The 27,819-nt window shown below is 62.1% G+C and overlaps 1 protein-coding gene across 5 annotated transcripts; it reads right to left on the bottom strand.

Moving 5' to 3' along the window:
- Positions 1-82: 82 nt before the first annotated feature.
- Positions 83-25,848, bottom strand: LOC109489544 (FERM domain-containing protein 1-like). Of its 5 annotated transcripts, none has more exons than XM_034669477.1 (5): positions 25,700-25,848; positions 9,211-9,346; positions 4,854-4,944; positions 867-946; positions 83-600 (listed from the first exon to the last, which is right to left on the bottom strand). In XM_034669477.1, exons 2-5 carry the CDS (start codon positions 9,277-9,279, stop codon positions 520-522), a joined length of 321 nt encoding a protein of 106 aa, XP_034525368.1. In that variant the 5' UTR covers positions 9,280-9,346; positions 25,700-25,848; the 3' UTR covers positions 83-519. The 5 variants fall into 5 exon arrangements, 4 of the variants coding, with proteins under 4 accessions (XP_034525368.1, XP_034525370.1, XP_034525369.1 ...); XM_034669479.1 differs by lacking the exon at positions 25,700-25,848 and adding an exon at positions 23,773-23,795; XM_034669478.1 differs by lacking the exon at positions 25,700-25,848 and adding an exon at positions 15,180-16,946.
- Between the last annotated feature and the right edge of the window lie 1,971 nt (positions 25,849-27,819).

Genomic DNA, 27,819 nt, shown 5'->3' on the forward strand with positions numbered 1-27,819 from the left:
CACAACCACACGGCCCCACTCTCCAGACCCTTCCACACAACACATGCCCCCACCCCCACCCTTCCTCCCCACCTGTCTGCCATTGGCCCACCTGCAGGAGCTCAGGGAATTCCTGGGGACACTGGCCCTGCTCTCCTGCCCGCATTCCAGGATCCACTCAGGTCCCTGGAGGGTCCTGGGGAGCTCTGCGGTACCCTGTAAGCTCGGGGGTGCATCTCGCCAGAGAGCAGCTCCCACAAGCCAGGAGGGAGCCCGCCGGGGCGCCTGCCCGCTGACCCCCCCACCGCTGAGAGCCTGGAAGCCGAGGCCGGACGGCGCCCGCTGCAAGCACAGCTCTTCGGACCCCGCAGGCCGGCAGGTGCAGGGAAGCCGCGGGCGTGGGAAGGACACGAGGCCACAGCAGATTTCAGTTAAAAAGAATTCCTGTGGCCGCCCAGCGGCAGCGCCTTCATGCTCTCTTCACGACCCGGTTCCCGGCGGTTTTCTCCGTCCCAGAGAATGTCCTTTGACCCCAGCGAGTTACCTCAGGAGCCTTCCGTCCTCCACGTAGAACTGCACCCTGAGGAAGGTCACGAAGGGCGCGCGGGGCCGCCCACTGCCCTGCGGGAGAAGCACCGTGAGCTGATGGGGGGACAGGCCCCGGTGCGATGTCACACCCGGCTCCCCGCGTGGGCCATTTCATGACTTTCGTGATGCTGTCTTACGTCTTGGAAGGACACCCCCTGGCATGTGGTCGGCACACGCAGGGCCACCGCGGGCCAGCGGCCCAGGCCCCGCGGGCAGCTCCGGGGCAGGCCGGCCCCAGGGACACGCGGACGCCGGCTCGCAGGGTCCGGGGCCAGGCTCCCGCCCGCTGTCGAACTTACTTTGCGCCCTTCCTGCTTCCAGTCCTTCGAGAAGTACCCGCTGAGCTTCTGCCCCAAGTCCATAAACACGTACTCGTCATCTGAGGAGAGAAGCGGGGCCTTGTCAGCGAGCCCAGCGCCCGGCGCTGCCCGCGGTCACTCATATCTGACGGACGCCCGCGCGTCGTGGGTCGCGAGCTGACGGAGCACGTCACTGTGTGTGCCGGCTCTCCCAGGTGGTGGGCGTGAGCGCCTCGTCTGCAGGCGCCCTCAGCCCAGGGGCTCCTCTCCGGCCACCGACTGGGTCCTTCACAGCCAGAAACACCTGTGTGTCGGGAACCACTCACCAACCTGGAGCCCGCACACCTCTGTCCTTGTCTCTCTGTCCCTGTCTCTCTGCCCCTGTCTGTCTGTGTCTGTCTATCCCAGCCCCTGAGCTGCATGCAGAGGTCTCCTGCCTTGATTTTGACTATAGACCTCAGTCCCAAACATGTGCCCTCCTCACAGCCATGGGGCCACTGGAACATGACCTTCCACGACCTTCCCACCCAGAAGGTCCAGATCCCAAAGGAAGGGCACCAGCCCCGAGACCAGATCAGCTCAGCTGAAAGGACAGGCCACGCGGGGGGTGCATGGGGTGCTTGCCGCGGGTGGGGCAGCTCGGGCCTGTCTCCCTTGCAGAGAAGGAGTCTCGGGCATGGGGTGACCCCAATTCCTTCCTGGAACCTGCCTGCCGGCTTGTTCCCAGCGAGGCCATCATGGATGTCCGGACTCAAAGGAGCTGGCCAGAAAGGGCCACTTGGCAGGAGCCAGACCCTCTCCTGGGAGCTCCCTGCTGAGTAAGTGCACCTCCCCCAGGAAGACCACTGGCAGCCCCCGCCTTGTGCAGCAACCCCGGGGGCTCTTGTTGGCCAGCCCCCAGCCCCTGCTGGCCCCTCCATCCTGGACTGGTCCTGCGGGGCCCCCCAACTCCTGCCTGCCCCCCACAGCCTGGCTGGTCAGTTTGTATGCCGTCTTCACTGGGTGCAGCATCCGTGGACACGCACACGCACACAGACACACACGTGCGCGCACGCACACGCATGTGCACGCACTCACGCAGGTCACAGTTCAGAGAGCCGATGTTCCCTGCCTGGGTTCCAATTCCCCAGCATCATCGTTCAGGCATTTGAGTTCCAGTACCATCAGCCTGAAGACGGGGGATGCTGAGCCACCAGCCACTGCTGCTCCCCAAGCTCCTGGGCCTCCTGGGGCCTCTGCTGCGACGTGTGGGCCCACCTCCAGCTGCTGAGGGCATGATCCCTTCTTGTGAGGACCCCGGCCCGTGTCTGGGGAACTGCCCCCCGTCCCACTGCTCCATCTCATTTTCACGAGGCCTTCTTGGCCACAGAGAACCCCAAGGGCCCATCGGCTTGGCTGGCACATGCGGGAAGGAATCTCAGGGCTGCCTTAGCCCACCAGGTCCACGGGAAAGGGGGCCCTTTGGTGCTTCTCCCCACTAATGAGAGCAAGGTGGTCTCAGTGCAGAAAAGCTGGCACACGCAGAAAACAGAACGGAGCAGAAACCAGCCTCCCTCCATCCTGAGATAACTGTTTCCAACACCTGGCTCACGTCCTTTACCACTTATGTGACCCTCTCCTCGGGTTCCAATGTGCCCCTAAAGCTACTCTAAACCCTCAAATACCAGAAGCTGCCAAGAGCAGAGGGAACACTTCCTCCCGCACTTCCTGCTGACGGTGACAGCAACCGCAGAACCCAAGGGCAGAAACCAGCTCCCACCAGCCCAGGGGCGCGCCTCATGCCAATTTAAAAGCAGAAAGCCTGGGCAACCTTTGCTCATCTGGGCAACAGGTAGGAGGAAGAGCACATGCAGCTGCCTGCCCTACACCCGCCCAACGTCCCCAGGGAGCGCCGGGTCTCTGGGGGACAAGCCCTGGACCCTGGGGAGTCTGGCAAGCATCCGAACAAAGTATCTAGCCCCTGCGGGCATTCAGCTGTTCCTTCATTCCTTTGTCGGAAGTCTACCCCCTGCACCCGAGGGCAGAACATTCCCCGCGTGCCCAGCCACGCGTGGCCTAGCCCAGAACCCCAGCGGGGCCGTGGTGGGTCAACCCCTGGCCAGGCAGGCGGCCTGAGGGGCTGGAGGCCATGCAGGACCACAGAGGCCCATGAAGGCGAACTCCCGCATGGACACGGGCTCTAAGTGGTGCGGCTCAGGGAGGGGACAGCACCACAGTCCCGACTGCTGCCCAGAGATCCAGGCCCCCAAGGCCACACCCACCCTGGGCCTTCATGAATTCATCGTGCATCCCTGAGCCCCTCTTCGCAAGGCAAGCTCCAGCACTTGGCCACTCGAGTCCTGGAAGATGAGGCGTGCGTCCAGGGCCGTGGGTCCCCAGCCCTCCCCCAACAGATACCCCACAGCTCGGCCCCCACTGGGGCCCCCCAGGAGGTCGGGGGCCTTCTGCAGCCATGATGAGCTCCGTCCCATGAACCAGGAATAATTCCATTCATGAAGCATAAAAACCCAAACCCTGGCACCTCCCCAAAATAAATGGGGCTTTTATGCAAATGTTCATTTCCTTTGATGTCTCACCCACGTGGACCCAGACACAGAGCGGCAGCCATCCAATGGTTAAAATGGGGGTTGTGGGGGCAAAGCTACCCATTAACTTAGCTTTCTGTGCAGAATGGGGAAAGTCCACCAATATTAAACTTTAACAGCAAAGCCACATTCTGCCACTGCGGGCTCTGCTGTCTGCCTGCTCACAGCCCTGTCTGTCCTTCCGGGACGGGAACGGGAAGTGCTGCCCGACAGACAGCAGAGCGGGGGGGTCGGCCGGGGGCCCTGCCATCCCCCCCAAGCCTGGGCGGCTGACACAGGGTGCCCTAAGGCCACACCAGGGGGCACTGAAGGGTCAGGCAGCCCCAAACATGGAATTTCTCTACCAGCCGGGAGGTGAGGACGATGACACAAGACAAAGGCCCTGGACACCACGTCGGGGCTGTGGCGGGATCGTGTCCTTCAGAGACACTTTAGAATCTGTGGGGCGAAATCACCGCCAAGTGCCCCCACGGGAGGGGCTGGGGCCCTCGGGGCCCTGCTTTCCCACGGGGTCTCCCCCTTCTCACTCACTGCCCCCCCATCCCTGTCCTGGACACGGCCTGGGGACGCCCACCCACCCACCTATGGCTGGGGATGGAACAGACACCCTCTTTCTCTGGTGCTGCATCTTGGCATATTGGGGAAAGGGTGCTGTACACTCATAGCCCCAAAGCCCCAGTGAACGATGACAGCCATCCCAGTCACAGCACTCGTCCCAGGCACAAACAGGTGCTCAGGCACACTCCCCCTGGGGCCACCCTCAGAGCCCCCTGGGGTGGCCCTGTCTCCCACGCACCGGCAGCCCCTTGAGGTCTCCTGCTTCCCCCCTCCCCCTGGGACCCCTCCACCAAGCCCCGGGTTCTGCAGAGCCCTGGACCTGGGGGTCGTAGAGGGAACCCCGCTGGATGGGAGACAAGGCTGGGTGGCTCCCCGCCTCCTTCCGCCGGCACACCCCACCCCTGGGTTTCATTCGGTAGAGTCCCAGGGAAGGTTTCTTTTGGACCCAGGCCTCTGCTATTGGGCCGATGTTTACAGAACCCGGGACACAAATGGCTCCTGGACAGCAGAATCGGACGAGCAGGCCTAGCCCCGGGGTCCCCGTTCACTGTTTTTTCCAGAAAGAAGCAGAGTAGATCGGGAGTCTGCTCTGCTCTCCCCTGAGAATGGCCAAGTGTGCACACACGTGAGCATGTGTAAGTGTGCGAGCACAGGAACGTCTGTGCACATGTGAGTGCGAGTGTGCTCTGCGGCAGCGTGGCATCGCCCAGACAACCTGCGTGCACACTAGAGCACGTCAGCTATGGGCGGCACAGGCAGGCACCCCTTGGCCCTTCCCCAAAGAGGCAGATGCCCCTGTGCAGGGATCCCCTGGGCGGGGTCGTCGGGGGTAATGCTGACTTACTTCTGACCACGCTCAGGCCAAAGAAGTGGGCGTCTCTGAGGCTGGCCATGTCACACACCTGCTGAAAGAGCTCACGACCAGTGGCCTGCACCTGCAAGACATGGGGGGGCTCAGGGCCTGGAGACGGTGTGCACAGTCTGAGGGGGGCAGGAGGGCCACCGCTGCTTTCCACCCAGGCTCCCTGGTGCCTGCGCAAGCTGGACACTGGAGGCCCGCCCACCCAGCCGGGCGGTGAGAGACCACGGGTGTGGGGAGCCTGCTGTCTCTGTCCTGGCCCATGCGGGGGCGCCCAGGGACGGGGGTGGGTGGTGTTCTCCGTGCCCCGCAGGGCATCCCCATGGGCCTTTCTCCTCAATGTACACCCACCTAACCCAGGCCACTCCTGAAAGCAGGGCTGGGGCGTGGGCACCCCAGAAATGGGTCCCTGTTGCTGGACACCCAGAAGGGGCTGAGGGTGCTCCGAGGGCCCCTGGCCCCACCAACTACCCACGCGGGCTGGACGGGCGGCTGTGGGGTCTGAGCCTTGCGCCTTCGCGGGCCTACCCGCATCAGCCTCCCTACAGGCACCTCCTGCCAGGGGTCAGTCCCCTGCCTCAGGGAACGCCGGCCCCCCATCACCCGCGAAGCCCCCAGCTCCCACTCGCAGGGTCAGGAGCCGCCTCCACCCTGTGCGTGGGACGGCTCCCCAGGTGTGCGTCGTCTGTGCATGCAGATCAGGCGCTCTCCTCCGACATCTGCTGTCCCGTCCACTTCCCGTTACCCCAACACCACTCCACCGCAAGCCTGCACCCGATCCCAGCAGGTGTTCCCGGTTCCAGCTGTCTCACGAAGACCAACTTCTATACACTTTGGCCGGTGCTGGACCAGCTGACAGTCCGCCCTCCCTCTGGCCGCTCCTCTGTCCCAGGTCCCCTGGCGCGGCCACGTCTGCACCCGCCGGTGCCTCTCCGCTGTGCGTCTGGTGTGCGCCTCTGTCCTCTGCATATCCCGGAGCTGCGGGCTGGTGCGTCAGGCGTCACGGTCCCTTGTGGCCAGGCCGCGTCTCCGGCACGAAGGGAGTCCCCGCCCATGTTGTCCGTGGCAAACTCCTCACCTGCTGGGGGCCACCCAGGCTCCGGCCCCCGCAGCAAGAAGGAGTGCCCTCCACGCAAACCGGAGCAGCAGGAGGACAGGTCTGCGCATGCACAACGCCCGCGGGCTCTCGCCCCGCTCTCCGCTAGGAAAGGAGTGCACCCAGGCACAGCGTGGCCCCTGGGATTCCAGAAGCATCTCTCCAGAGTCTCAAGTCAAATGACACGGCTCTATTTTCAGGGATGAATCACCGTAAGATCGGTTTCATCGTCATCCATTACATTTGGCAGCAGACATGGGGTCAAGCCTGCCACGCGGTGATGCCTACTCCCAGCAAGGGTCTTCTCGGACATAACTTCCTAAAACCCAGATGTACAGACATGTGCGGGCAAACATGGGGGCCCGTCATGGCTCACGCTGTTGCACACCCTGAGAGTAGGCTGGCGGGGTGTCGGTGCTCCGCTGTAGGGCCTGTAGCCTCCTCGGTACGCGCTGCCCCGTCACCGGCGGGGACTCGCCACCTCACCCAGAGGGTTTCACATGTTGCTCGGTCCTCGGTTAAAACCTGCCAGTGACGCTCACGGAGGAGATAGGTGAAGGCCGCTGTCCCACCCCGCCCTCCTCTCCCCCACACAAGTCTTCCTCCTGCCTCCTCCCCGGGCCAGAGCCACCTCGAGGGTCGCAGGGAACCCCTGGACACCCTCTGATCATCTCCAGCTCCTCATCACCAGATGGGTAAACTGAAGCTTGGAGAGACTGTTGCTAAATCCGGAAGTGAGTGTGTTCCTGAGCAGGTAATTTCCGGGGGACTTCACTTCACCATCACCATCGAGCCGGGTGCGGTCCACCCGCCAGAGGCGGCGGGAAGCGTCAGTGCAGGACACGGCACGTGGGACGCGGGACACGGTGCAGAGCCCTCGCGTTCCACCAAGCCTTGCTCATGTTAGGGCCGCACTAGCATGAACAGCACTTGCCCTGGGGATTTAAACACCATCTCTGGGCCCAGCTAACTTTCTAGGGGTTTTCCTGTCCCTCTCAACTCAACAGAAACACATCAAGGGAGAGCAGAAAGGGGACAGAGATTCCTTCCTCCGACGGGCCGGCAGCCCAAGCAGTGGCCAGCCACGTCCCTCGGTGTTCCCTGGAAGGAGGTGCTGGGACGTGAACTTCCTCCTCGGCCAGCAGGGTGCACCAGGGGCCTCCTGTTCAAGGCCAGGTGAGAGGGCGGTCCTTCCCGGCACCACGCAGACCCAGAGCCTGCTGCCCCAGAGGGCATGCCCCCGCAGGGTCCGCTCTTCACCCCGATGTGAGGGCACGCACCGACTCAGCGCTCACCCCAGTCTGGGCCTCCATGTCCCCCTTTGTAAAATCAGACTGAGAGAATGAGCTAGAGTGCACACAGAGGGTTAAGTGGGCCAGTGTGCATAACCCCCCCCCCACCGTGAGTGCTCGGCATGGGGCTTCTAGTATGGGGGGGTTATGACGCTGGCGGTAGTGGGGCAACGGTCATCTGGATACCAGAGACTGCCTGGATAGGGGGAACTTAACGCCCCTTCACTTTTCACTCAAACAATTGATAAGAACTGGGAAGAACCACCATTTCCCCACCCTGGACCTGACCTGTCCTGCCCACGGCCCACCAGGAAGGGTCCAGAGCACAGAGCACATCAGAGCCGTGACAGGTGCTAGCCGGGGAGGCTCGAAGTCGCCAGCGTGGCACCACGGCGGGCCCACCCTCTGTCCGTCCAGTGTGTCCCCACTGACGTTTGCTCCATGACCAGTCCCCATGCACCCTGACAGCGATACGCGGCGAAGGGGATCTGTGCCCCAGGCCCACCACGCACCTCTGGGGAGGTCTCTGTCTACCAGTACCCGCCCCACTCCTACTCTCTCCGAACACCCCTGATCTCCTGCTTCTCCTACGTAGGAGTGTTGCCTCTCTAGGGAGGGGGGACAGAGCTGGACAGTCTCCAGGGGGACGGGATGCTGGCTGACACTTCCCGTGACCATGGGCCACCCTGGAAATGATCACCTGGGGACCGCTCCATCCCCGGGGTGACCGGCGGCACGGGAAAGGGCAGCTTGGTGCCGAGGTCATGACCGCACACAGGACTTGCCACATCTCCAGGGTGTGTGGGACCCCCGGAAGCGGACTATCCAGAGTCTGTGACTCTGGGAAGTTTGTCTGCGATCAGGTAGACAAGCCACTTCTTGTTGCCCATCTTGGATTTTTAAACAACTGCACGGTCTGATGGAGGTTTGTGGAAAAGCCACGCGGCTCGGTCGCGAGTTCAGGCGTTTCAGGCCTCCGGACAAACACTCTGGTGCATCTTGACCTGCTCTTGAGAGGAGGCTTCCGCAGGCTGGCAGGCGAACAGCTGAATTACTGGGTTACGCGATCGGCATGTCACAAGAGGGGACCTTAGTGACGGGAGAGGCGCCTCTCCGTCCAAGCGAAGACATGGCCCTCTGTCTTTCCACAGCCCCGGCGCTGGCGCTCAGAGGGAGGGCAGGCAGCCCCGGGGGGGCCTCCGCTGGCGGGGGGCACAGGTCCCTGCACTTGCCTGGGGGAGGCGGAGGCTGGGGCCAGCCAGGCCCTCACTGGTGGGCGTCCCCGGGGCAGGGGGAAGGTGCTCGGGAAGGGCCAAGATGTCGCCTCCCTGAACACGCAGGGCAGGCAGGCTATCAGAGACCTCCGGCAAAGTGGGGTCACTACAGAACCCAAATGCAGCCAATGGAGAATAAAGGGGAAGAAAGGCCAAAACTAAACCCAGGGCCTTGCTAACCGCATACGTGTTTGAACGCCACAAAGGTTTGTGTGCCACAAAATGCCACTTAACTTCCTAACAGCATCACCTTGTTGGAAGAAGGGACCTATGACAATAGTCTCTGCCCAACCCCCATGGCCCCCCACAATCACCCCACAGTGACTCCCCATGGTCCCCCCTATGGTCTCCTCACAGTCCCCCCATGGTCACTCCCACGGTCACCCCCATGGTCTCCCCACTGTCTCCCCATGGTCATCCCATGGAACCCCCACAATCATCCCACAGTCACCCCCACGGTCTCCCCCAAGGTCATCCCCATAGTCTCCTCACAGTCCCCCTGTGGTCACTCCCACGGTCACCCCCATGGTCTCCCCATGGTCTCCCGACAGTCCCCCCACAATCACCCCCCACGGTCCCTCCCCACAGTCACCCCCACCATCTCCCCCACAGTCACAAGCACCATACCCCCCACAGTGCCCCCCATGGTCACCCCATCCTCAGCTCTCCCCCGCACTCACCCCCACAACCAGCCGCAGCTGCTCCCGTGTGGGCAGCAGAACCAGGACGTCCCTGGGCTCCGTGGTCATCTCGCTGTGTCACGGCGCTCTCGTCGCGGCACGCAGGCTCTCAGGACGGGGACCCCTCCATGGCCTCCTGCAGGGAAGAACTGGTCAGGGGCATGGCTAGGGAGGGGCTGAGCTGCCCACAGCTGTGTGCCACCCAGACCGACACGGGTCACGTGTCACCACCAGTTAGGCCCTCCCCGGCCACCCGGCCACAGGTGGGGAACATAACACCCCAGACTCACCAGGGGACCAGGCGCCTCTTGAGCCCCTGGCTGGGGAAGTAAGTGGAAGACGAGTGGGGCCAGAAATCCAGCCCGTGGCTGGGCCAGGACAAGGTCCAGGCTTATAAATAGCTGGGACACATGCACGTTGATTGGAATGCAAATAAACAGTGCCGGGCTGGCCCCACCCTCCCCTGCCACCAGCTGACCCCACCTCCCCCAGGGCCCACCTCACGGCCCCCCGCGCCTCAGTCAGCATGGCCCCTCCTTTCCAGGGACCAGGACAAAGGGCCACGTAGAAGCCCACGCGGACCACGCAAGTGCCGGGACCAGGCTCATTCCTGAGGCTCCGGGAGAAGCTGGAGGGAGAGCGAGGGCAGGGCCCGCAGATCCCAGAAGGGCACCTAGAGTATCCGGGCCCCCAGCCAGGTCCCTAGCGCCCCCTCCTGTGGAGGGGAACGAATCAGGAATGAATGGATCAGCAACACTGTTCCTGAAACGAACGTCCTGTAGGCTCCAACTCCCTTTAGCGGCAGAGACCCACGCTGCGGGCCCCTGGCCGAGGGTCACCTCCTACCTGCCCCACAGTGAGTAATACTGCCGCAGGGGAAGGCCGGGGTGAGCGGCCCCCGCCCCCGTGAACTCTGACCTCTGGGAAGAAGGGTGGCCCCAGACCGGAATCAAAGGGGACCGAGAGCAGCCCCCCTGAGGGGCTTCGGCTTGGCGTGTTCCTGCTCCTGGGGCGTCCAGGGGTCCCGGGAGGGGGGCTGGGCAGGACCTGGGAAATCAGGTCCCGCTGCCCCTTCTGCTCTTGCCCTGCAGGTGTGAGGAGGTCGGGGACGCAGACGAGGAGAGGGAGCTCTCCCGGCCCTCCCCGCCCTCCCATCGCCCCTTCCACCCAGACTTGGGACCCTGTAGGCCGAGCCGGTCACCTGAGAATCTGAGAGGCCGCTGCCCTGTCTTTTTCTCTCCAGAGCAGATGCAAAGCTTTCCATCATCGGACACACGGGTATCCTTTCCGCTGGCAAGTTAACCATTTTTAAAAAGGCAAATAGCCCCTGAGAACACATGCTGGTTCTCATGATATCCACTGGCTTCCGATGGCCTGTGACCCAATGACTAACGGTCACCATACAGGATGGTGGGAACTGCTCCTTTCCCGGAGCGTCTGAGCACACGGAGAGGCCGTGGAGCAGCAGGCGACCCCGCACGCACACACACAGACCGTGGAGGAACCGTTGGTAAGCGGTGGTCCTCCCACAGAAGGAGTGCTGAGAATCAGTGCCAACATCCGGCCACGGAGCGTCTGGCCCCAGTGTTCTCCCCTCACCATGGGCGGGACCCCACCTGCTTGTGTGGGTGCTGGCCAGGTTTTACAGGACTTTTGGCAAATGAGCTTCAAACACCTCTAGTGATAAAAAAGGAAGAGAAACCCCTGCATTCCTACCAACAAGTGGGATTAAGGGATGGTCATAAAGACGGCAAGCCCCCGACCCCGACCCCCGCCCACCTGCCTCACAAAGCCGCTCAGGAGGCTGCAAGTCCCAGGGCCATGGCGTGGCCACACCACCCCGAGCTCGGGAGGTCGTCTCCCGGGAAGCCTGCTCCGCCAGCCCGGGGCCGGCTCCAGCCGGGGGCCGGCTCCCCGTCCTCCGCACCTGTCCACCTGTAGGCAACCAGTGTTCTCAGGCTTATCAAGAAGATAAGAGCTTTCCTCCTTTGGGGAAACAGAAACATGGCAAGACCCCAAAAGAAACGCCCCTTCTGAACGCCTGTCTTCTGAACGAACTTGCCTCCATCACCGTGGGGAGGGGCGGGGAGAGTCACCAGGGAAGGAGGCGGCTCCCCTGCACCCTGGACCGTCCCAGCCGCCCTGCCCGCCCCTCACCGCGGCACCCGGAGTTTCGCCATGTGCTGGAGACCTGCTCTTCGTCCTCTGCTAAGAATGTTCTGAAAATAAAGCTTCGGAAATGGAAGTCCACAAAACACAGGTTCCACAAAGCACTGTGGGAACACCATTCAGCAACGCCGGGGCACGAAGGGCCCAGGACGAGAACCGATACCCAAAGTACCATGTTGCCTGGGACGCGCCAGCCCACAGCACGCATTTTGTGTGAGTCCCTGAAACGTCCAGAAAAGGCAACAGCCACAGAGGCAGAAAGCGGGTTTGTGGCACCTGGGCTGGAGGGGATGCGTACAGGCACGCAAATGGTTTCAGGGTGACGGGAACGTCCCACAGCGAGACGGCGGTGGTCACACGGCTCACAGTTCTGCCAAACTGCGTTAAACCGTTTGCTGAAAAGGAACGTATTTTACAGTATTTCAGTCATACCCCGATGAAGCTGCTGGAATACTGAACACATGATGGTACCACAGAAAGACACGGAGGTCCTTCACCAGACGCCAGAGCTGGGGCCCTGCCCGGCAGGCGCGTCGTGAGCACACGTGTGGGTGCATGCAGAACACACAGCCTCAGTCGTGGAGGACACCGCGCCGCCGGCCTCTCCCCCAAGCCCACTCCCGCGCAGCTGCTGATGCGGCCTGCCCTTTCCCGCCTGCCCTTTTCCTACGTTGGTTGCTTGGGTCACAATAACGCATCGTAGGGGTTAGGACTCTGCGTTCAGAGGTCACGCTGCTTAGGTGGGGGCTGTGACAAGGTCTGGCTGTGGCCTCCCCTCGCCTGCGCCCCCGTGCCCAGCGTGCATATGCTGTGCGTCTTCCTGTGGCACCGGCCCGCGGAACCCGAGGGTCCTCACAGCACCCCCCCAAAGTGCTTCCCTCGTTCTCACTGTTCCCTGAATGGAGGGGTGCCCAGGGACAGCCTAGTTCGCTCACTTTATTAGCAGGGAAACAGAGGTGCAGAAAGCAAACCCACTGAGAGCCTTCTGGAACCCCATGGGGAGCGCGCACTCTTATTAGTGATGCTGGAAGGAGAGCTCAGCATTTGGGGGAGCGGGGTCCATCTGCAGCGCTGGGGCAGGGCGGGGGGGGGCTCCCTGTCCCCGAAGGAGCAGGAAGAGCTTGCCGAGGGAGGGGAAGGGCAGCGGGAGGCTCTGTGCTGACCGCGCAGGACCGTGTTTTGCTTGCCGCCCAGGCGGAATTCTTGACCACAATTAAACCACAGCCCACAACAGGCAGGGCGTGTGGGAGGGCCACGCAGCCAGAGCCACCGTAGGGCCCCATGGCCACGCCCGCTGCCTCTTCTCTTCACAGACCCTTGCTGTGGGCTGCAGCAGGATTCACAGCAGGACCACCAGCTTTGTTGGACAGACACTGCCGGGCATGACTTCACGGGCTCCTCGAGGTCGACTATAAGCACTGTCCCCGCCATCCTGGATGCGGGCCCCCGGGGCTCACACTCATCCACCCATAAGCCCCCACGGCACACAGCCATAGGGTGCATCTGGGAACAGGGACAGGACAGCGACATGACAGTGACACACCAGGGGAGCAAGGGGGCCGAGGACCTCGGGAGCCAGAGGCTGGTGGGGGACCCATGTCCCGCGGAGGCGGCAGGACCAGGGCTGTGAACGTTGCGCCCGCAGGAGCATGAGGCCTTCAGGCCCCAGGGGAGGGACCACCCTGGGTGCACAGGGACCACTGCCTGCCAGGCCCACACTGTGAGAGCGTCTCTTCCCAGGAGACAACATAGGTCAGAACCCCCAGCAGCCCGTGGCCCCCGAGACAGGCCCTGCCCGGCCCCCAGGCAGGAGGGTCAACAGACCAGGGGTGGGTGGCTAGCTGGGACAGAGGTCATCGGCCACCTGCCCCTTCATGGAACACTGTCTCTCGACGGCCATGAATCTTTCAGAAATGGGGGCACAAAACTGTTGAATTCATTGTATCTCAATGGCGGGTGGCTTTTGTGTCAATGCTCATGGAAGGGCTCCCTTCCGAGAGATGAATCACAGCAGACACGTGTTCTCAGAAAGATCAGCGTCCCGTTGAGCGAGGGGCTCCGTAACAGAAGAGCATCTGAGCGCCAGGAGCGGGCAGCACCGGAACCGTCTGCTGCGAGGGGCCCCAGGTGCCAACACGGGTCCTCCAGGAGCCCCCAGACCTGGGTCTGGAAGACAAGGAGAGGGATGCGCCCTTGTTCCCGGGCTGGGGGCCACAGCACGCCCCTTGCGTCCCTGGGAGACGGGAGGAGGCCCCCCACCGGCAGTACCAATCGATGCATTTGTCACAACGTGATGCTGTATTTCCAGCCTCCCTGCGCTGGGGTCTCCCCTGCTGGGCCCTGAAGGCTCACGGAGAGCCCAAGGGACGGGGTGCCCCGCGCACGCCCCACAGAGCGCCAGGTGAGGCGGTGGCCGGCAGCCTGGGGGCCTCTTTGGGGGCACAGACGAGTGGTGGCCAGTGAGATCAGCTTGTTGGCGAGTGGGGTTTGCCTGCTGAGGAGGGATCCCGCCTCAGGCTCTCCCTCCTCCCGCACACACAGCCTGCCCCAGGACAGCGCCAGCCTCCAGGACATCCACTCAGACATCGCTGCGTCAGTTCCCCCTCTGGCACGGCATTTAACGGTGGAGAAACAAGACAACTTCCTCATTCCATCCCGCCCCGCCCCTCCATTCTGGGGGGAGTCCTGTGGACAGTGGCCCTTGTCACCCTCCTGAGCCCTCCCACACAGGACCCCAGAACTGGGGGTCACCGCGGTCAGCCAGAGGGTGGCGGGGATGGACAGTGTTTGGTGTGCACCTAGAACCGCCCCCCACAGGACGACAGGGCTCCCACGCTGTGGGGTCCCTGTGGGAAGCTGGCAGGAGTCCCACCAAGGGCCCCTCACCCTGGACAGGTGGCAAATTAGGGCAAGGACGTCATCACTGCCACTAAGGCCGAGATGAGAGGATGAGGCTCACAAGCTGGGTTCCAGCCTGAAGGCCACCACCGCTGTCCGTGTGGGGCACGTGGTGGGACCGCACCGGTGCCCTCGGGCCACCCCAGCTGAGCCCAGACACTCGCGCCCTGGGCCACAGGAAGGGCAGGAAAGGCAGGCTGCAGCAGAGAGTTGGATGAGCAGGAGCGGGGCCGGCAACCCTGACGGCAGATTCTCAGCATTCTGTCCCTGCACGCCTCCCCCCTGCACACAAACACTAATCAGCTGAGCCCACTCACCACAACAGCTAATAACTCAGGACTTAAAGGTTTGCTGTCATGCGGAGCAGTGGGGGAGGTCTGGGGGAGCTGTGTGGACAGACAGACACACAGACAGGCTGAGCCTCGGAGCTCCGAGCTCCCTCCCACCCCTCACCCTTCAATCCCCGTTAGTTACTGGGACAGAAGTGCGTGTGATTTCCCCGTCTGACTGTCTGTCTGCCGGGTGGCTCATTCCCACCTGCCTGCCAGCCGCCTTCTCTGTGGCACGGGCCGCAGATGCTGTCCCTGGGAACCTGGACTGTCCCACTCTCCGTGACTCACAGGGACGTGGGGGCTGCAGCCAAGGGGCGGGCTGTCTCGTCATCCACACGGCCGAGTCACTGAGCATGGTGACCGTAAAAGGCAGACTGGCTTTTAGTGCCCTTTATTGTTGTTTCTACATTCTTACGCCCACACCAGGCCAGACCCTCCACCGCCCCTGGGGCCCCAGACGTCCCAGAGGGCACCTTGCAGGCAGGGCGGGCAACCCTGCTTTAGACAGAGGGGCTGCGGGGGTTCAATGCGAGAGCAGGAGTCCGCCGCGAGAGGAAGAGAAGACCTCACCCAGCGGGAAGAGCGCAGTCTGGAGCCTGGGCCGGGCAGCACCGGCCCGAGCCACAGCACTCGGCAGGGTCCCTTCTTCATTTATTCAGGGGACGTGTGCTGAGCGAGCTGCCAGAGGGGCTGCTGTCATCACTGAGAAGGAAAGACAACAGCCCCCTCAGCAACGACATCCCATCCCTCCTGCCGCTCGGGGCACAAAACTTGAGGCCACCTCCTTTCTTTCTCTCCCCTACCCCAAATCCAGACAGTAGCAAATCCCAACGGTTTTACCTTCAAAACACCCCTGCATCTACCTGCCCACACCCCCCCCCACCTGGTCCACTCCTCTCTGGACTATGGCAATGAAGTCCCAAAGTCTCCCCTTCCAGACTCGCCCACCATACCCAACACCTCAGCCTCCAGAGTCTCGCTTATTAGGGGACAGATCATCACACATCTGCCCCAAGTCCAAAAACGGCTCCCACCTCCCTCAAAGGAGAAGCCAGAGCCTGAAAGTTAACTGTGGCCTTTGAGCCCCTCCAACGGCTGGCCCTGTTTGCTCTCTGGCCTCCCTGCCTTCCTGCCCCGGGACCTTTGCATGTGCTGTTCTTCTGCATGGAAAGTTCTGTCCTGCACATCTGTCTGGCTTGTCGCCTCGCTGCTTTCAGAAATCAGCTCACATGTGTCTTTGTTGGGGAGCCCGTCCTATCCTTCACAGCACTGAGCATAACTGGACACTCTTGTTTGCTGTCTCTCTCTCCCTGCTGGAAGGAAGCTCCATAAAGTCTTACTGCTGCAGCCCCACTGTGTGTACTCAACAAATATGTGTTGAGCTAAAAAAAAAAAAGAAAAAAGCTGTACATGCCTAGAATATTTGCCAGTTTGATCAGCGATCCTGTTAGGCGGGTTATTGACGTCACAGTGCAGACTTGCAGACTGAGGCTCACAGACTGTCTCCGGAATCCAGGCCTCAGGATTCCACCCATGGCTTTCCTACCAATTTCATTTCTGGCCTGTTTGCTGGAACCTGGGGTCGTTGAGAGGCCCTTACCTGCCTGGTCTGCCAACTCTCCCCACAGGCCCCTCTCTCCGGCGCATGTGGGCTCCCTGGGTCCCATTTCTTCACTGCTTTGGGCTCAGTGGGACAAAGGTGCCCTGTGAACTACAAGGTGCTGTCATCACCAGTGTGGGCTGCCAGCTTTCCAAGGACTTGATGGAAGAAGACTAAGGACATCCCAAATCTTCCCTGGTTATTACGACAACTTCTCAGTAACTAACACGTTATTGCAAAGCCACACGCCTGACATCAGAGCTGCAGGGCGGCAGAGACCCTGGTGGGAGCAGCCCATCTGGCCCAATGTCTCCAGACTCCTACGGGGCCAGGGCCCCGGATCCTCTCCCACGAGCCTGGCTCAGGCCTTTCTCTCCACCATGAATGTGCGCTCCACCCTCTTCCTCCAGTCAGTGCTCGAGACCGCTGCTTAAACTCAGCTTCCCCTCCAGACCTCCTCCCCGCTGGGCTCTCTGCAGACTTCCCAGCACCTGTGGGCCCCAGTCTTTCCTCTTCAATGGCCCCTCACCTCAGGAGCAGTTCTCCTACGCCAGCACGCATCTGTAACCCGGGAACCCTGCAGCAGGCCGGGCAAGCTGGGAGGGGTCCGAGAATCTGCATTTTGAGCAGGTTCCTGGGACTGTGCCTGAGAACCAGGGCCGTGGAGCTGCACACGAACCCAGCAAGCACCCTTGCTGCGTGGGATCACGGCCCCCACCTGGAGGAGGGACCCCGTGTCTACTCACAGCCACGCAAAGGTTGACACCCCAGGGTATGGGACTGACGGTCTCATCCTGCCCCCACACGCCTCGTCCCCCTCACTCTGGAGCAGGCGTGTTGTCAGGAAGGAGTGGTATCTGGAGGGCCAAGTCTGAGCAGCTGCAATCCCAGCTTCCTCCCGGGCCTGCGGCTGGCGCCCTCTCAACCTTTGCAAGAGCGGAGCCCCACCCACCGCTGCGCAACGGGCGGCCTCCACCAGGCCGCCTCCACCAGGCTGCCTCCACCAGGCTGCTCTCAGCGGCTCAGCGAGGCCTACCTCTCACTCTCATCTCCCCTCAAGTGCCACATCTGTGGAGAGGGCTCCCTGGCCACCCAGCCCCCAGCTCTCCCTCCCACCACTCACCGGCCCATCCCCGTGTTTCTGTTAACTCCCAACACGCAACGGGACTGCGATGGCTCTCTTAGTGTCCTGCCGATTACCCGCCCTCCTCACTGATGGAAACTCCTGCCCCGCACAGTGTGTGTGTCCTGGCCGCTGTGTCCCCTCGACCCTGGCAAACGTCTGTTCTCAATCACGACCCACTCAATGGATGGACACCTGGCCCAGGTAGAAGGCACCACCAGGGTGACCCCCAAGGCAGCTGTCCCATGAAGCAGACCTGGCCAAAGAAGAGAAGCACAAAGGCAGCCCTGACTTGTATGGAGCACACAACGTCCAGTCTAGAAGGCTGGTCCTTAGGACCCAAAGTTGTTAGAACTCAATATCGCAGTCTTTACTCGAGCTCCCACCTCAGAGCTCAGGTCACGGTCATCACTCACGCACTCCCCCTTCTAGCCTGTCAACTGCAATGAAGCAACAGTGATGTCCAGCCCCAGATGACAATGTCACTGTAGACTAGAACGAGGTTCTTTCCAAACTTACATGTTAACTTTTACAAGGTGGCTCAGGGTTCCTGGACCAACTCCAGGGTCTTCCCTTGCTCAAGGTGGTAGCGGTATCCCAGAAATGTCAACCAAGACAAACCCACAGTCTTTCTACAGAACCTCCAAGGAGGTTCGTAGATCTTTGCAGCAAACAAACATGGGATTTAGAGGCCATGTCTTCGGGACTCCTTAGAGACTCTGTGCATTTGTTTGGGGTAAAATAAATGTAATCTGGACCTCCGCGATTAGACTCTGCACAGCCACCGAGAGAGCTGCTCTTCATAATGACCCGGAACCTTCCGCCCCTTCACTTAGGAAGCTGAGTTCGGTGCAGGTAAACCGGAACCAGAGGCAAACAAGCCCCTTCTCTTCGAGGGTAAAACGAAGTGGCCTGTGGCTTCGCTGTGTCTCCTGTCCCCTCGTCGGGCAGCCTGGGCCGCGTCGTCACGTTCAACAGTGACCCTCAGCGCCTGCTGCTCAGCCGGGTCCCTCTTAAGAGTCGCCTGTGCTGTACGGGCGACCCGGGTCCCCGCCAGCCTCTCTCTAGCAGGTGGCCTTGGAGAGCAGCTTTCCCAGGCTGGCGGCTGGGAACTCCCTGCCCTTCTCAGCTGCGGTTTCACTGCCGGGGAGCCGGGCTAACACCTGGCTACAACCTGACACCTGTACTCCATATTTCATTTAAATATATGTTATATTTATGCTTAAATTTTCCCAAATGCCTTCATATCCACAGTCGTGTGAGACGAAAAGGCCAGTATTGCCTCCACTGTAGAGCTGAAGGAAACCAAGGTCCAACGGGGATAGAATTGCTCGAGAACCGAACGGACCAACGAGGCTAGAGGCAAACCAGAGGCCGGTGCTACGTCTGCCCGCCCGCCTTCCTCCCAGGCCTGATGCATTCCCAGGGGGCCTCCCGACCAGAGTGGCCCTGGGCGCAGACCTTCCGCCTGCAGCCGCCAAGATCACTCCCGTGACCCCACAGGCAGCGAGCATAGGAGTCTGACGCAAGGGGACAGTGCCTGGTGTGCTGGATTTACAAACCAGAGTCAAAACCACAGACAGGGGGGCTGAGCAACAGCAAATGCGTCCCTTCAGCCCCCACTAGACGAAGTGCTAACAGGCCCAGCAGAATGCCAGGCGAGGGCAAGCGCTGCCCAGGTCAGTCCCTCCCCGGCGCCTGCAGATTCCCAGAAGACACGTTTCCCATGGGCACAGTGCCGTCCTCTGCTTGCTGCCCACCTTTTGAAAAGCTAGCTCCCTACCGGGCACTGGGACTGAGTCACGGAAATAAATTCGTGAACTGGGCTTTCCAGAAGTCAGGGGCCCACAACTTGGATAGCGTGGTATGGAGTGAATGCTGAACCGGAGGTCAGCCTGGCCTAAGGTCAAAGCCACGTCTCCGTCCTTCCCAGTGAGCGTGGACAGAGCAAGTCACGGCACAGGCAGGCTGGCAGTAAGGAGGGTACCCACCCGGCACGTCTCCGGGCTCTGACGCCAGGATGCCCTGAGACCCCTTGCTCTGCGGGGAAAGCACGTGCGGCTCAGTGAGCCTGGACTGTCGTCTCTGGCAGAGCCCCCCGCCTCAGTGGAAGCAGCCCAGGCCCAGCAGTGCGTCTGTTCCGACCCTCGTGACACACACACAGCTATGCTCCATGCCCGGCTCCCCCGCAGACAAGGAAAACAGCCCTGACGTGAGCCCTCTGCATTCCCAGCATCTTCAGAGAGACTGTCGATCCAAATTGTTGCTGACGGTGAAGAACAGTTTAGGATGCACACGAGCGTCCAAGCAACGACACCAAGCTAACTTTTTAAACACCGATAGCACCCATAGCACCACTCGTGAAATTCTGCTAGTTTCAGCCACAAAGCCAGTCCTGGCGTGGCCTGGAAGGCCTGGTGACATTCCCTGAAGTCACTCTGATCCTGTTTGCCAGAGCTGGTTTCTGCCAATACTGGGTGCTTTCTGCGGACCCTCCACGTCCTGGCAATGCACCAGTGCCCGCCTGGGAGCCCGGACTCAGGTCCAGCACCACACACATCCTCCCTTTCTCAAGGAACTCCGGGAGAACAGCGTCAGCAAATGCGCAGAGCTGACAGAGGTCAGCCTATTAAGGTGCATGTGGGTGAAGGGACGCTGGCCTCTGGGTGGCAGGTGGCCCGAGGATCAACCCAGGCCTGAAGCGGGAGGGAGGAGGGGGGAGAGGGAGCCCCAGGGCAGCCAGTGGAGCCTGGGGGGACACTGAAGCACCTCCTATGATGGACTGGTTTCTCCAGTTCACTAGCTGGCCACCTGGCAAGACCCCTGGGAGTAGAGCAGACTCCGGAAGAGGGGCAAGTGCTGGGGCTGGGGCGCCGCAGGCTGGCCTGAGCGTGGGGCTGGGCTCCAGGGTTCGGCTGTCCCCGCAGCCGGGGGAGGGGAAGGGCTGTGGGCCCTGGGCTGGGGCCAGGCGGGGTGGGTGGGGAGCCGTGGGGTGGGGTGCCGCTCTGGTCAAGGACCCAGCTTCTGCTGAGGGGGCGTTTCTGCCCAGCCACACCCTCTGCGGAGGGCGGGCACCACGACCTCTGATCTTTGACTCACTCCCCTGCCGCCCTGGGGCCCCGGGGGAAGAAACGATTCAGCGCTAGTCCATGCAAGCTGTGACCCTCCCATGCCCAAGGTGGGGTGGGGTGGGAAACGCCCCCAGAGCATGCAGGCTCCTCACATAGGGGACCCCAAGATGGTCTCAGGCAACATTTGTTTTGCACCTACTGTGTGGACCAGACCACTGGTTTCTGATTCTACTATAACCCTGCAAGTCTGTGGGAGGCTAGGGCGGGGTGCAGGGGGCTGGGCAAGCTGCCCAGAGTCCCACTGAGTCGCACCCGGCGGCTGAGCCCCGGAGTGCTGGCCGACGGCCTCCAGGGCAGCCCTTAGTGGAAGAGTTTGTATGGGACGGGAGCACAGCCACCTGTGTGTAGGCCCTTCAGGACAGGGGAGGCCGCCAGCTTCCCCTCACCTTCTCCCGTGCCCTCACCAGCCACCCCCGGGCCACTAAGCGTTGGGACCTGCCATGGTGCGGGGGTGGGGGGCACTCCGGAGGGCCTCTCCCACGAGCTGGACGTGGCATTTGGAGGCCCCATCCCACTCCCCTGACCTTGGAATGCACGCCCTGCCTGCTGGGAGATGTTCCAAGGACTCAGCCTGGGGAGGGTGAGGTGCTGCTGAGGCCGTCTGGACAGTAGACATGACTGCACCCTGTGAACGGTTCTAGCTAAACTCTTAAGGTCCTGGCAGGCAGGCGGTGGGGGGGGGGGGCTTGGCGTCTTGGGGTTGCCCAGGACAAGCCTTGTCCCTAGTTCCCCTGCTTGTTAAAGCAGCCACCTCCCAATCTGGAGGGGCCCGCCTCTTTCTTCAGTTGCTCCTGGCTCTCTACGTATGGGGCCCCGTTTTGAATTTCACCTGGGAAGCTCCTGGGGTTTCAAACCAACAAATGGCAAAGCATGAATCAAGAGACCGTGAACGTCGCTCCTGTTTTCGGAGGGTGAGCAGAGCACGGTGGGAACCTTTATTTAGTGGGGCTCATAGCCACAGATGTTGGCTGGCCTCCCCAGGGACCTGAAGGGGGCCGACAGGGCTGTGCCCAGCGGTGAGAACCAGGTACAGCCCTGCCCTGCAGAGCCCCGGGCCCTGTCAGTTTGTGTGTCCACTGGGCCGGGCCACAGTGCCCAGGGGTGTGGTCAAACATCATCTGAATGCCACGTGAAGGTGTTTGTAGGTGAGATTAACCTCCATGTCAGTGGACTCTGAGACGCCCCCATCACGTTTGTGGGCCACATCCAATCAGTTGAAGGCGTCAGAAGTCTGATGCCCCGAGGAGGGTTCTCTTGCCAATGGCCGTGGGCCGCGAGCGGCAGCATCAACTCTGCCTGGGTCTCCAGCCTGCAGGTCTGTCCTACAGATTTCAGACGTGCCAGCCCCACAACTGCGTGAGCCAAATGCTGCAAACCTCCCCTCCCCCAGTCTCCCCTGCATGTATATCCTGTTGGTTCCATCTCTCTGGAGAACGCTGACTAACACTCCCCAGATCCCACACCCACTCACCTCATCTAAGCACGCGGTCCTGGACCGCGACGGCACCCATGGCCTCCTACGCTCGTCCTGAACGGGGGGCCTAGCTGCCCTGTCCGCTCTGATGCCATGAACTGCCTTTTCCTTCCCTTCTCTCCCCACTGGCCATGCACCTGCTGCTGGAAGGCCACGCCCTCCTGTCACTCGGACGCTTTCCTCGTTCCTCTGTCCACCCTAGGGTTCCTTGCTGGGGCCCCTGAGGCGGCCTGCTCACCCTGGCAGCCTCCATCTTCCCTTCGCCTCTCCGCACGGGGCCTGGGATCCGTACAATACGATGAGACAACATGAAGGCCCCACTGTCCCTCGGCCCCTCTAACCCCGGCCGTGGTGGGCCGCCCTCACCCTGCCTCCTGTCCTCTCTCTGCCCTCTCCTGGACTGGAATTCCCCAAGCCCTTACCCAGACCTTCCCTCCCAGGGTCTCTCTGCCTGCAATGCGCTACGTCAAACCTGGCTCCTTCCCACCACCCGCCCCGACCCCGAGACGCCCCGGGCTGATCGCGACACAGACAGTTCTGCCACCGTATCTGTGGGTCTCCCCATGCGGTGACCCACGCTTCTCGGGCAGGTCCCCGGGGCCCTGCAGATGCGCGAGACCAGCGATGCTGAGGTGCTCTACCCAGAGAAGCCGTCCCGCTGCGGCGTCACCTGTCCCCGTGACATACTGAGGGCCTCTGTCTGGGGCTTCCTGGAGGGGAAGCGTGGAGGCCAGGCACCCACACTCCTGTGTGTCCTGCCACCAGCCTGACCCACGGCACACAGCAGGTGCCCCACGAACACTGGTTCAAAGAAACAACAGATTTCAGTGTCAACGGTGCCTCCCTCACCCCCCATTAAGCCTCTTCCTGGGGGCCACACGTCACACCCAGCTGGCCAGCAGGCAACGGGAACCTGCAAGAGCAGGGCCTGTCCCAAGGTGGCCCCGAGCCCGCGCGGCAGCCGCAGGGCAGGCCAGGCCAGGCCTCGGGGCACAGCGGCTCGTCTAAGCAGACTCTCGGCCTCCTTCCTGGGGTCCCACAGTGACTGTTGGGGTCACGCTTGCCCTGTCCCAAGAGGTGGATTTGGTGTCCTGGGTGTCCACGGACACTCCATAAACATCCGCTCCTTCCTCCTCCATTAAATTGTCGGTGGAAGTAACCGAGTCAAGACCCCCTTGGGGATCACTGTGCTATTTCTCAACGTCGCAGTGACGCCACGAGAGTGGGTCATGTCCCAGGAACCAGCCCTCACCCAGTGCCGCCACCCACCATCCCTCTGAGAGCTCCCAGGGGAGGGGGGCGTTGATGCAGGGTCCCGGCCAGGGGCCATGAGCAAGAAGTGAGAGCCCAGGGTCACGCGGGCAGCTGGAGGAGCACAGACCAGAAGCAAAGGGCCGATGCCCTACAGCACTGCGCCGGGGCTGGCACGCAGCCTGCGGTCATCATCCGCAGAACCTCTGCGTTGTAACTGGATGGTGGTTCTGCTACGTACGCACGCCAGCCTCCGTCCCGGCCGGGCTTGCCCACTCCAACACAAGCGGGCACGGCAGAGACAGGCTGCCGAGCTGGCTGTGTGCGAGGGAGAGGCTGGGGGGTCACGGGCCATGTAGGCCCACCGTGCTGCCCCTGCCCTGGGTGCCCAGGGTCACGTTAGGTGTTCAACGGGACGGAAGAGCTAAGATCAGGTGACCCGAGCACGTCGTGACAGCGACGCTGACAGCAGGTGTCGTGTGACAGTGCCCAGGCCTGGGGTCCCGGCCCCGACAGTGGAGACCTGAGCTGCTCTTCAACAGCCCGTCGTCTTAAAAACAGAACGCCCAATTCCCGTCACGCACAAAGTGCACAGTCTGAGCCTCGGGATGGTACTTCAAACAGAAGTTTAAGCAAGGGACTCTGGGTGGAAAGTTCTGGAAACCACCGTCTTAAGACTTCAGAACAAACGTGGACATCTCCTACAAGTAAAGAAATAGTCTGTCACTCACTAAACGAAGCATCTGCATGACAGCAGACAAACGTGCACGGCACCAGCACCCCCTACCCGGGTTCTGAGCCCCATGCTCCCCAGGGAGACCTCTTGCCGGGGTTAGATAAAGGAACACGAAACGTGCCGGAAACGCTGCGGATTTACTCACATCCTGCACCTTATCCGTAGACGGTCTAACCCATTGCAAGAGCAAAATGCCTCAGTTAGCCAAAGCTGGCCATCAAAGCTCCTCAGAAGTAACAGCAACTTCTGGAAGAAACAGAATGCAGACCTTGTCCAGGATGCGGTCAGGAGGGCGGACTGCACGGTTGAGCAGACGGGACCAAACAGAGACAACTCGGGGCGGACAGTCTGGCTATGCTGGGGCCAGGGAGGGGGCCAGGTAAGCAGGCACTGCCCCCCCACCTGGACAGCAGGACCCCCCCCCCCCCCCCGCCACAGCCAGGGCCACGGCCCGCTGAAAAGCACACTAGAGTGCTAGGGTTCCTGCCTTCCTTGGTCTTCTAAGGGCTGAGGGTTTCCTGAGGTTGGACTCCACATCCCCCGGTCACCGGTCACCGCAGGGCTTTGGAGCAACACCTGAGCCCAAGGGGATTTCCCTGTGCTTAAGCAAGGCTGGCCTGCAGTGCCCGGGGACCCAGACCCCAGTCACCAGACAATCTGTGGATAGCCCCAAAGGAATCACTTGGACACAACCCCATGTTAAGTGGGGACAACCTCCTCTTGTTGGCACACACCTGCCCCCAAAGGTAAACCATCAACGTAGGCACAGGGTGGACCTTCGTCCAGGCTTCCTTCTGTTTGGGACCCAGTTCACTTTCTGCTAACACTTAATTGTTGGGGGCCTGGGGCCCCACAGAAAAGGGGGATGGGCCTGTTTCAGGGCCACCCAGCTAGCAGCAACCTTCCCACAATTTGCTTGAAAGGTCCACTCAGGTGGGAACATGCCAGCACTCACGCACTGACTCCTCGGACCCCGACCTCACTGGTCACCTCTGACCCCACACTCACAGACCTGCCCCACCTCCCCAATCACTGCCTGCTCACTTTCGCCCTAGCCTTACTTTCAGGAGCTTTAGAGGGCCTCCTGGAACAAAGGAAACGTCCTCCACTACAAAGATGTCATCTTGTCACCGTTCTCCCCCTCTCCACGCACCCCTGCACAAACCACCCAAACCACCTAAGCCCGCCCACCTGGCAGTGAGTCCTGCACCACTGAGGTCAGCACCCCTCCCTTCCCCACCCCTAGGGGGAGGCAGGTGCCCCCCTCCCCCGAGTTTCCCCTCGATGCTTTCCATGGCAGGGGGCCACAGCAAGGCTGCAGGTCCGGAAGACCCAGGTCCCCCCAGCCTCCTCCAAGTCTGTTCAGGCACTCTTGACTCCAGCCGGCTCCGAACAAGATCAGGAAACCGAAATCTCGGGCCGCACCGGGGTCGAGGGTGGGGGAGGGGAGAAGGCGGAGGGCGCCCCTGCACCTGCCTCGGGGTCCAGTTGGAAAGGGGGGACGGGGACGAGTGCAGAGGGGAAGAGGTGGAGGGGGAGAGGGATGGTGCGAGAGGCAGGGTGGTGGGCCAAGGGGCCCGGGAACAGGGACCCCGAATCCGCCTCTAAGTCAGAAGCCACCAAGGGGGCAACAGGGGGCCCAGGGAATGGACTTCGGGGCGCAAACTCCTGAGGGCGACGGTGGCGGCGAGGTGACAGCCCGTTCAGCCCGGTGCCCTTGGCCCCCAGGGGCCCGTCCGTGGGCGGGGTCATGGGGAGGGGACGGACGCGCTCACCTGAGGGGGTCCCAGTCCCGGTGCGGGTCAGGTTCACGGTTCCGGGTCGGGGTCGGGGAATGGGCGGGGGTCAGGCTCCGGGTCTGGACTGGGGTCCGGGGTAGGGTCCGGGTCTGGGTCTGGGTCTGGGTCTGGGTCAGGGTCTGGGTCCGGGTCGGGGTCTGGCTCTGGCTCCGGGTGAGGGTCCGGGTCGGGGTCAGGGTCGGGATCCGGGTCCGGGTCGAGGTTGGGGTCCAGGTCGGGATCNTCCCCTCCCTCCCTGCCCCGCCGGGCCCCGCCATCTCCCTTCCCGCCCTCCGGCCCCTCCCCTGCCATCCTGGCCCCGCCCCGTCCTCGCAACTGCCCTACCCTCCAGCCCCTGCCTCCTCCCCTCCCGATCCAGTCCAGCCCGCGTACTCTCCCCTCCCGCGCCCCGTTCCCGGCCCCTGCCGGGTCCCCACTCCTCGCCAGAGGGGAGGCGCGCCGCTCTCCCGGCTTGCACCTGTTGGCCTTGCCCGCCCCAGGGTTATCAGTCTGAGGGTCGCAGTATACAGATGTCGCATGGATCCGGGGCCGCATTGTTCAGCGTTCGCCCTGTCCCGGGCTTGCGCACCTTCCTAGGGCTACAGCATCCTGGCCTTGCAGCCTCCCGGGGTCGCCCGTCCGGGGCTCGTCCCGGACGCGGAGAGGTGAGCGTGTGGCCTCCCAGAAGCCCCTCACCGTCGCACTCCCGGCTCTGGGCGCGAGCTGAACCCCATTTTCCGGGGCTCAAAGTCCCCCCACTGCCCTGGACTCCCGGCCTGCGCCCCCGACCGCGAACGCCCGCCCCCACCCCCAGCCCCGCGCGCACCCACTCTCATTGCAGGCGCTGCGCAAACGGCGGGGACCCGCAGAGGGAAAGTCTGCCCCGGGGGCGCGGGGAGAGCCCGGTGTGTTATGTGGGGTGCTGGGCACAGGGCCATTGCTGTGGGCACGAAGCTATTGCAGTCGCGGGAGCCCCAGGGAGGGATGCGTCCTCGAGGAAGGGCTGAGGTTGTCCGCAGACACAAAAGCAGATCCTGGACCGTGGGAGGGCCTGTGAGTGAGCGGTCCTGAAGGTTCTGAAGGTTCAACTTCACTGGCTCCGGGGGATTTATCAGATCACTCCCTGGGGGTGACAGGCATGCTCTCTGACCTAGTGACATTCCAGCAGAAACCTTCAGGAGTAGCAGATGGGCCCAGTCTTGGAGTAGCACGTACACCCCCCTGAGGCCTGCGGGGGTGGGAGTGGGGCAGGGAATTGGCTCAGGCGCCTCTCCTGGTAGTAGTAGTTAGTAGATGGCGCAGCTGGGCTGCCGGGCAGACCCCTGGAGGGGCCCGCTTCAGCGCTCCCTGGGCTCCAGGTGCCCGCGTCCCAGTGCCCAGTCTCCGGGAGGCTGCTTCCGCCTCTCCTTCAAATCTCAGCTCCTCATCCCTGGCTGCCCCCACTCGGCGCTATCCCCAGCTTCGTGTCCCTCACACTTGTCCTCTTCCAGCACATCCCCTCATGCAGGACTCCCCAGCTCCAGTGTGAGCCCCACCGCGCACATCCTTCTGTCTGGTTTGTTTACTGCTGACATCCACACACCCAGAGGAGGGCTCATCTCTCAGGGCCGTGCAGGAAGTGACACCACAGGCCAAGCTCCTCCAGTGGCTGTTGGTTGCTCTCCTCTGGACTCCGCAAGTTCAGCTCCGTCCTCCATTCTACCACAGACTTCTCTGCAGTGTGGTTGCTTACGTCTCCCCCACTCAACCCCGAGAGCCTCACAGTTGTAACAATGCCAGCCAGTGACCCCCCGTATCCGACCTTCCCATTTTACAGAGGAGAACGCTGGGGCTTAGAGAGGATCCCAGCAAGGGAGTGTGGCTAAACGAGCAGGAAACGGTCTTCCCAGTTCCAGAGCCTGGAGGACATCCGTCATACAGTGCCGTCCACCTCTGCTGTTCACTGTTGCCCTCGACACTTAGTGAGCAAGACTCCTTAGTCAGCAGGCAGAAGCTTGTTGAATAAACGAATATATCAGCAAACCATTATAAAGTATATTGTTACATTTATGATTTAACTTTTATACCCCTTGAAACAGTCCTTTCCACTAACTCACGTGATCGGTCCGCAGCAAAGC

The sequence above is a fragment of the Ailuropoda melanoleuca genome, chromosome 10, assembly GCF_002007445.2.
Source record: "Ailuropoda melanoleuca isolate Jingjing chromosome 10, ASM200744v2, whole genome shotgun sequence".
Taxonomy (NCBI): Eukaryota; Metazoa; Chordata; class Mammalia; order Carnivora; family Ursidae; genus Ailuropoda; species Ailuropoda melanoleuca.

Bases quoted from the DNA above. Each gene is read 5' to 3' on its own strand.
- LOC109489544 (XM_034669477.1), bottom strand. From the start codon at position 9,279: ATGACCACGGAGCCCAGGGACGTCCTGGTTCTGCTGCCCACACGGGAG. The intron at 4,945-9,210 runs GTGAGTGCGGGG...CATGTCTTGCAG, and splicing joins AGCTGCGGCTGGTTGTGGGG to GTGCAGGCCACTGGTCGTGA. The intron at 601-866 runs GTAAGTTCGACA...CTTCTCCCGCAG, and splicing joins GGAAGCAGGAAGGGCGCAAA to GGCAGTGGGCGGCCCCGCGC.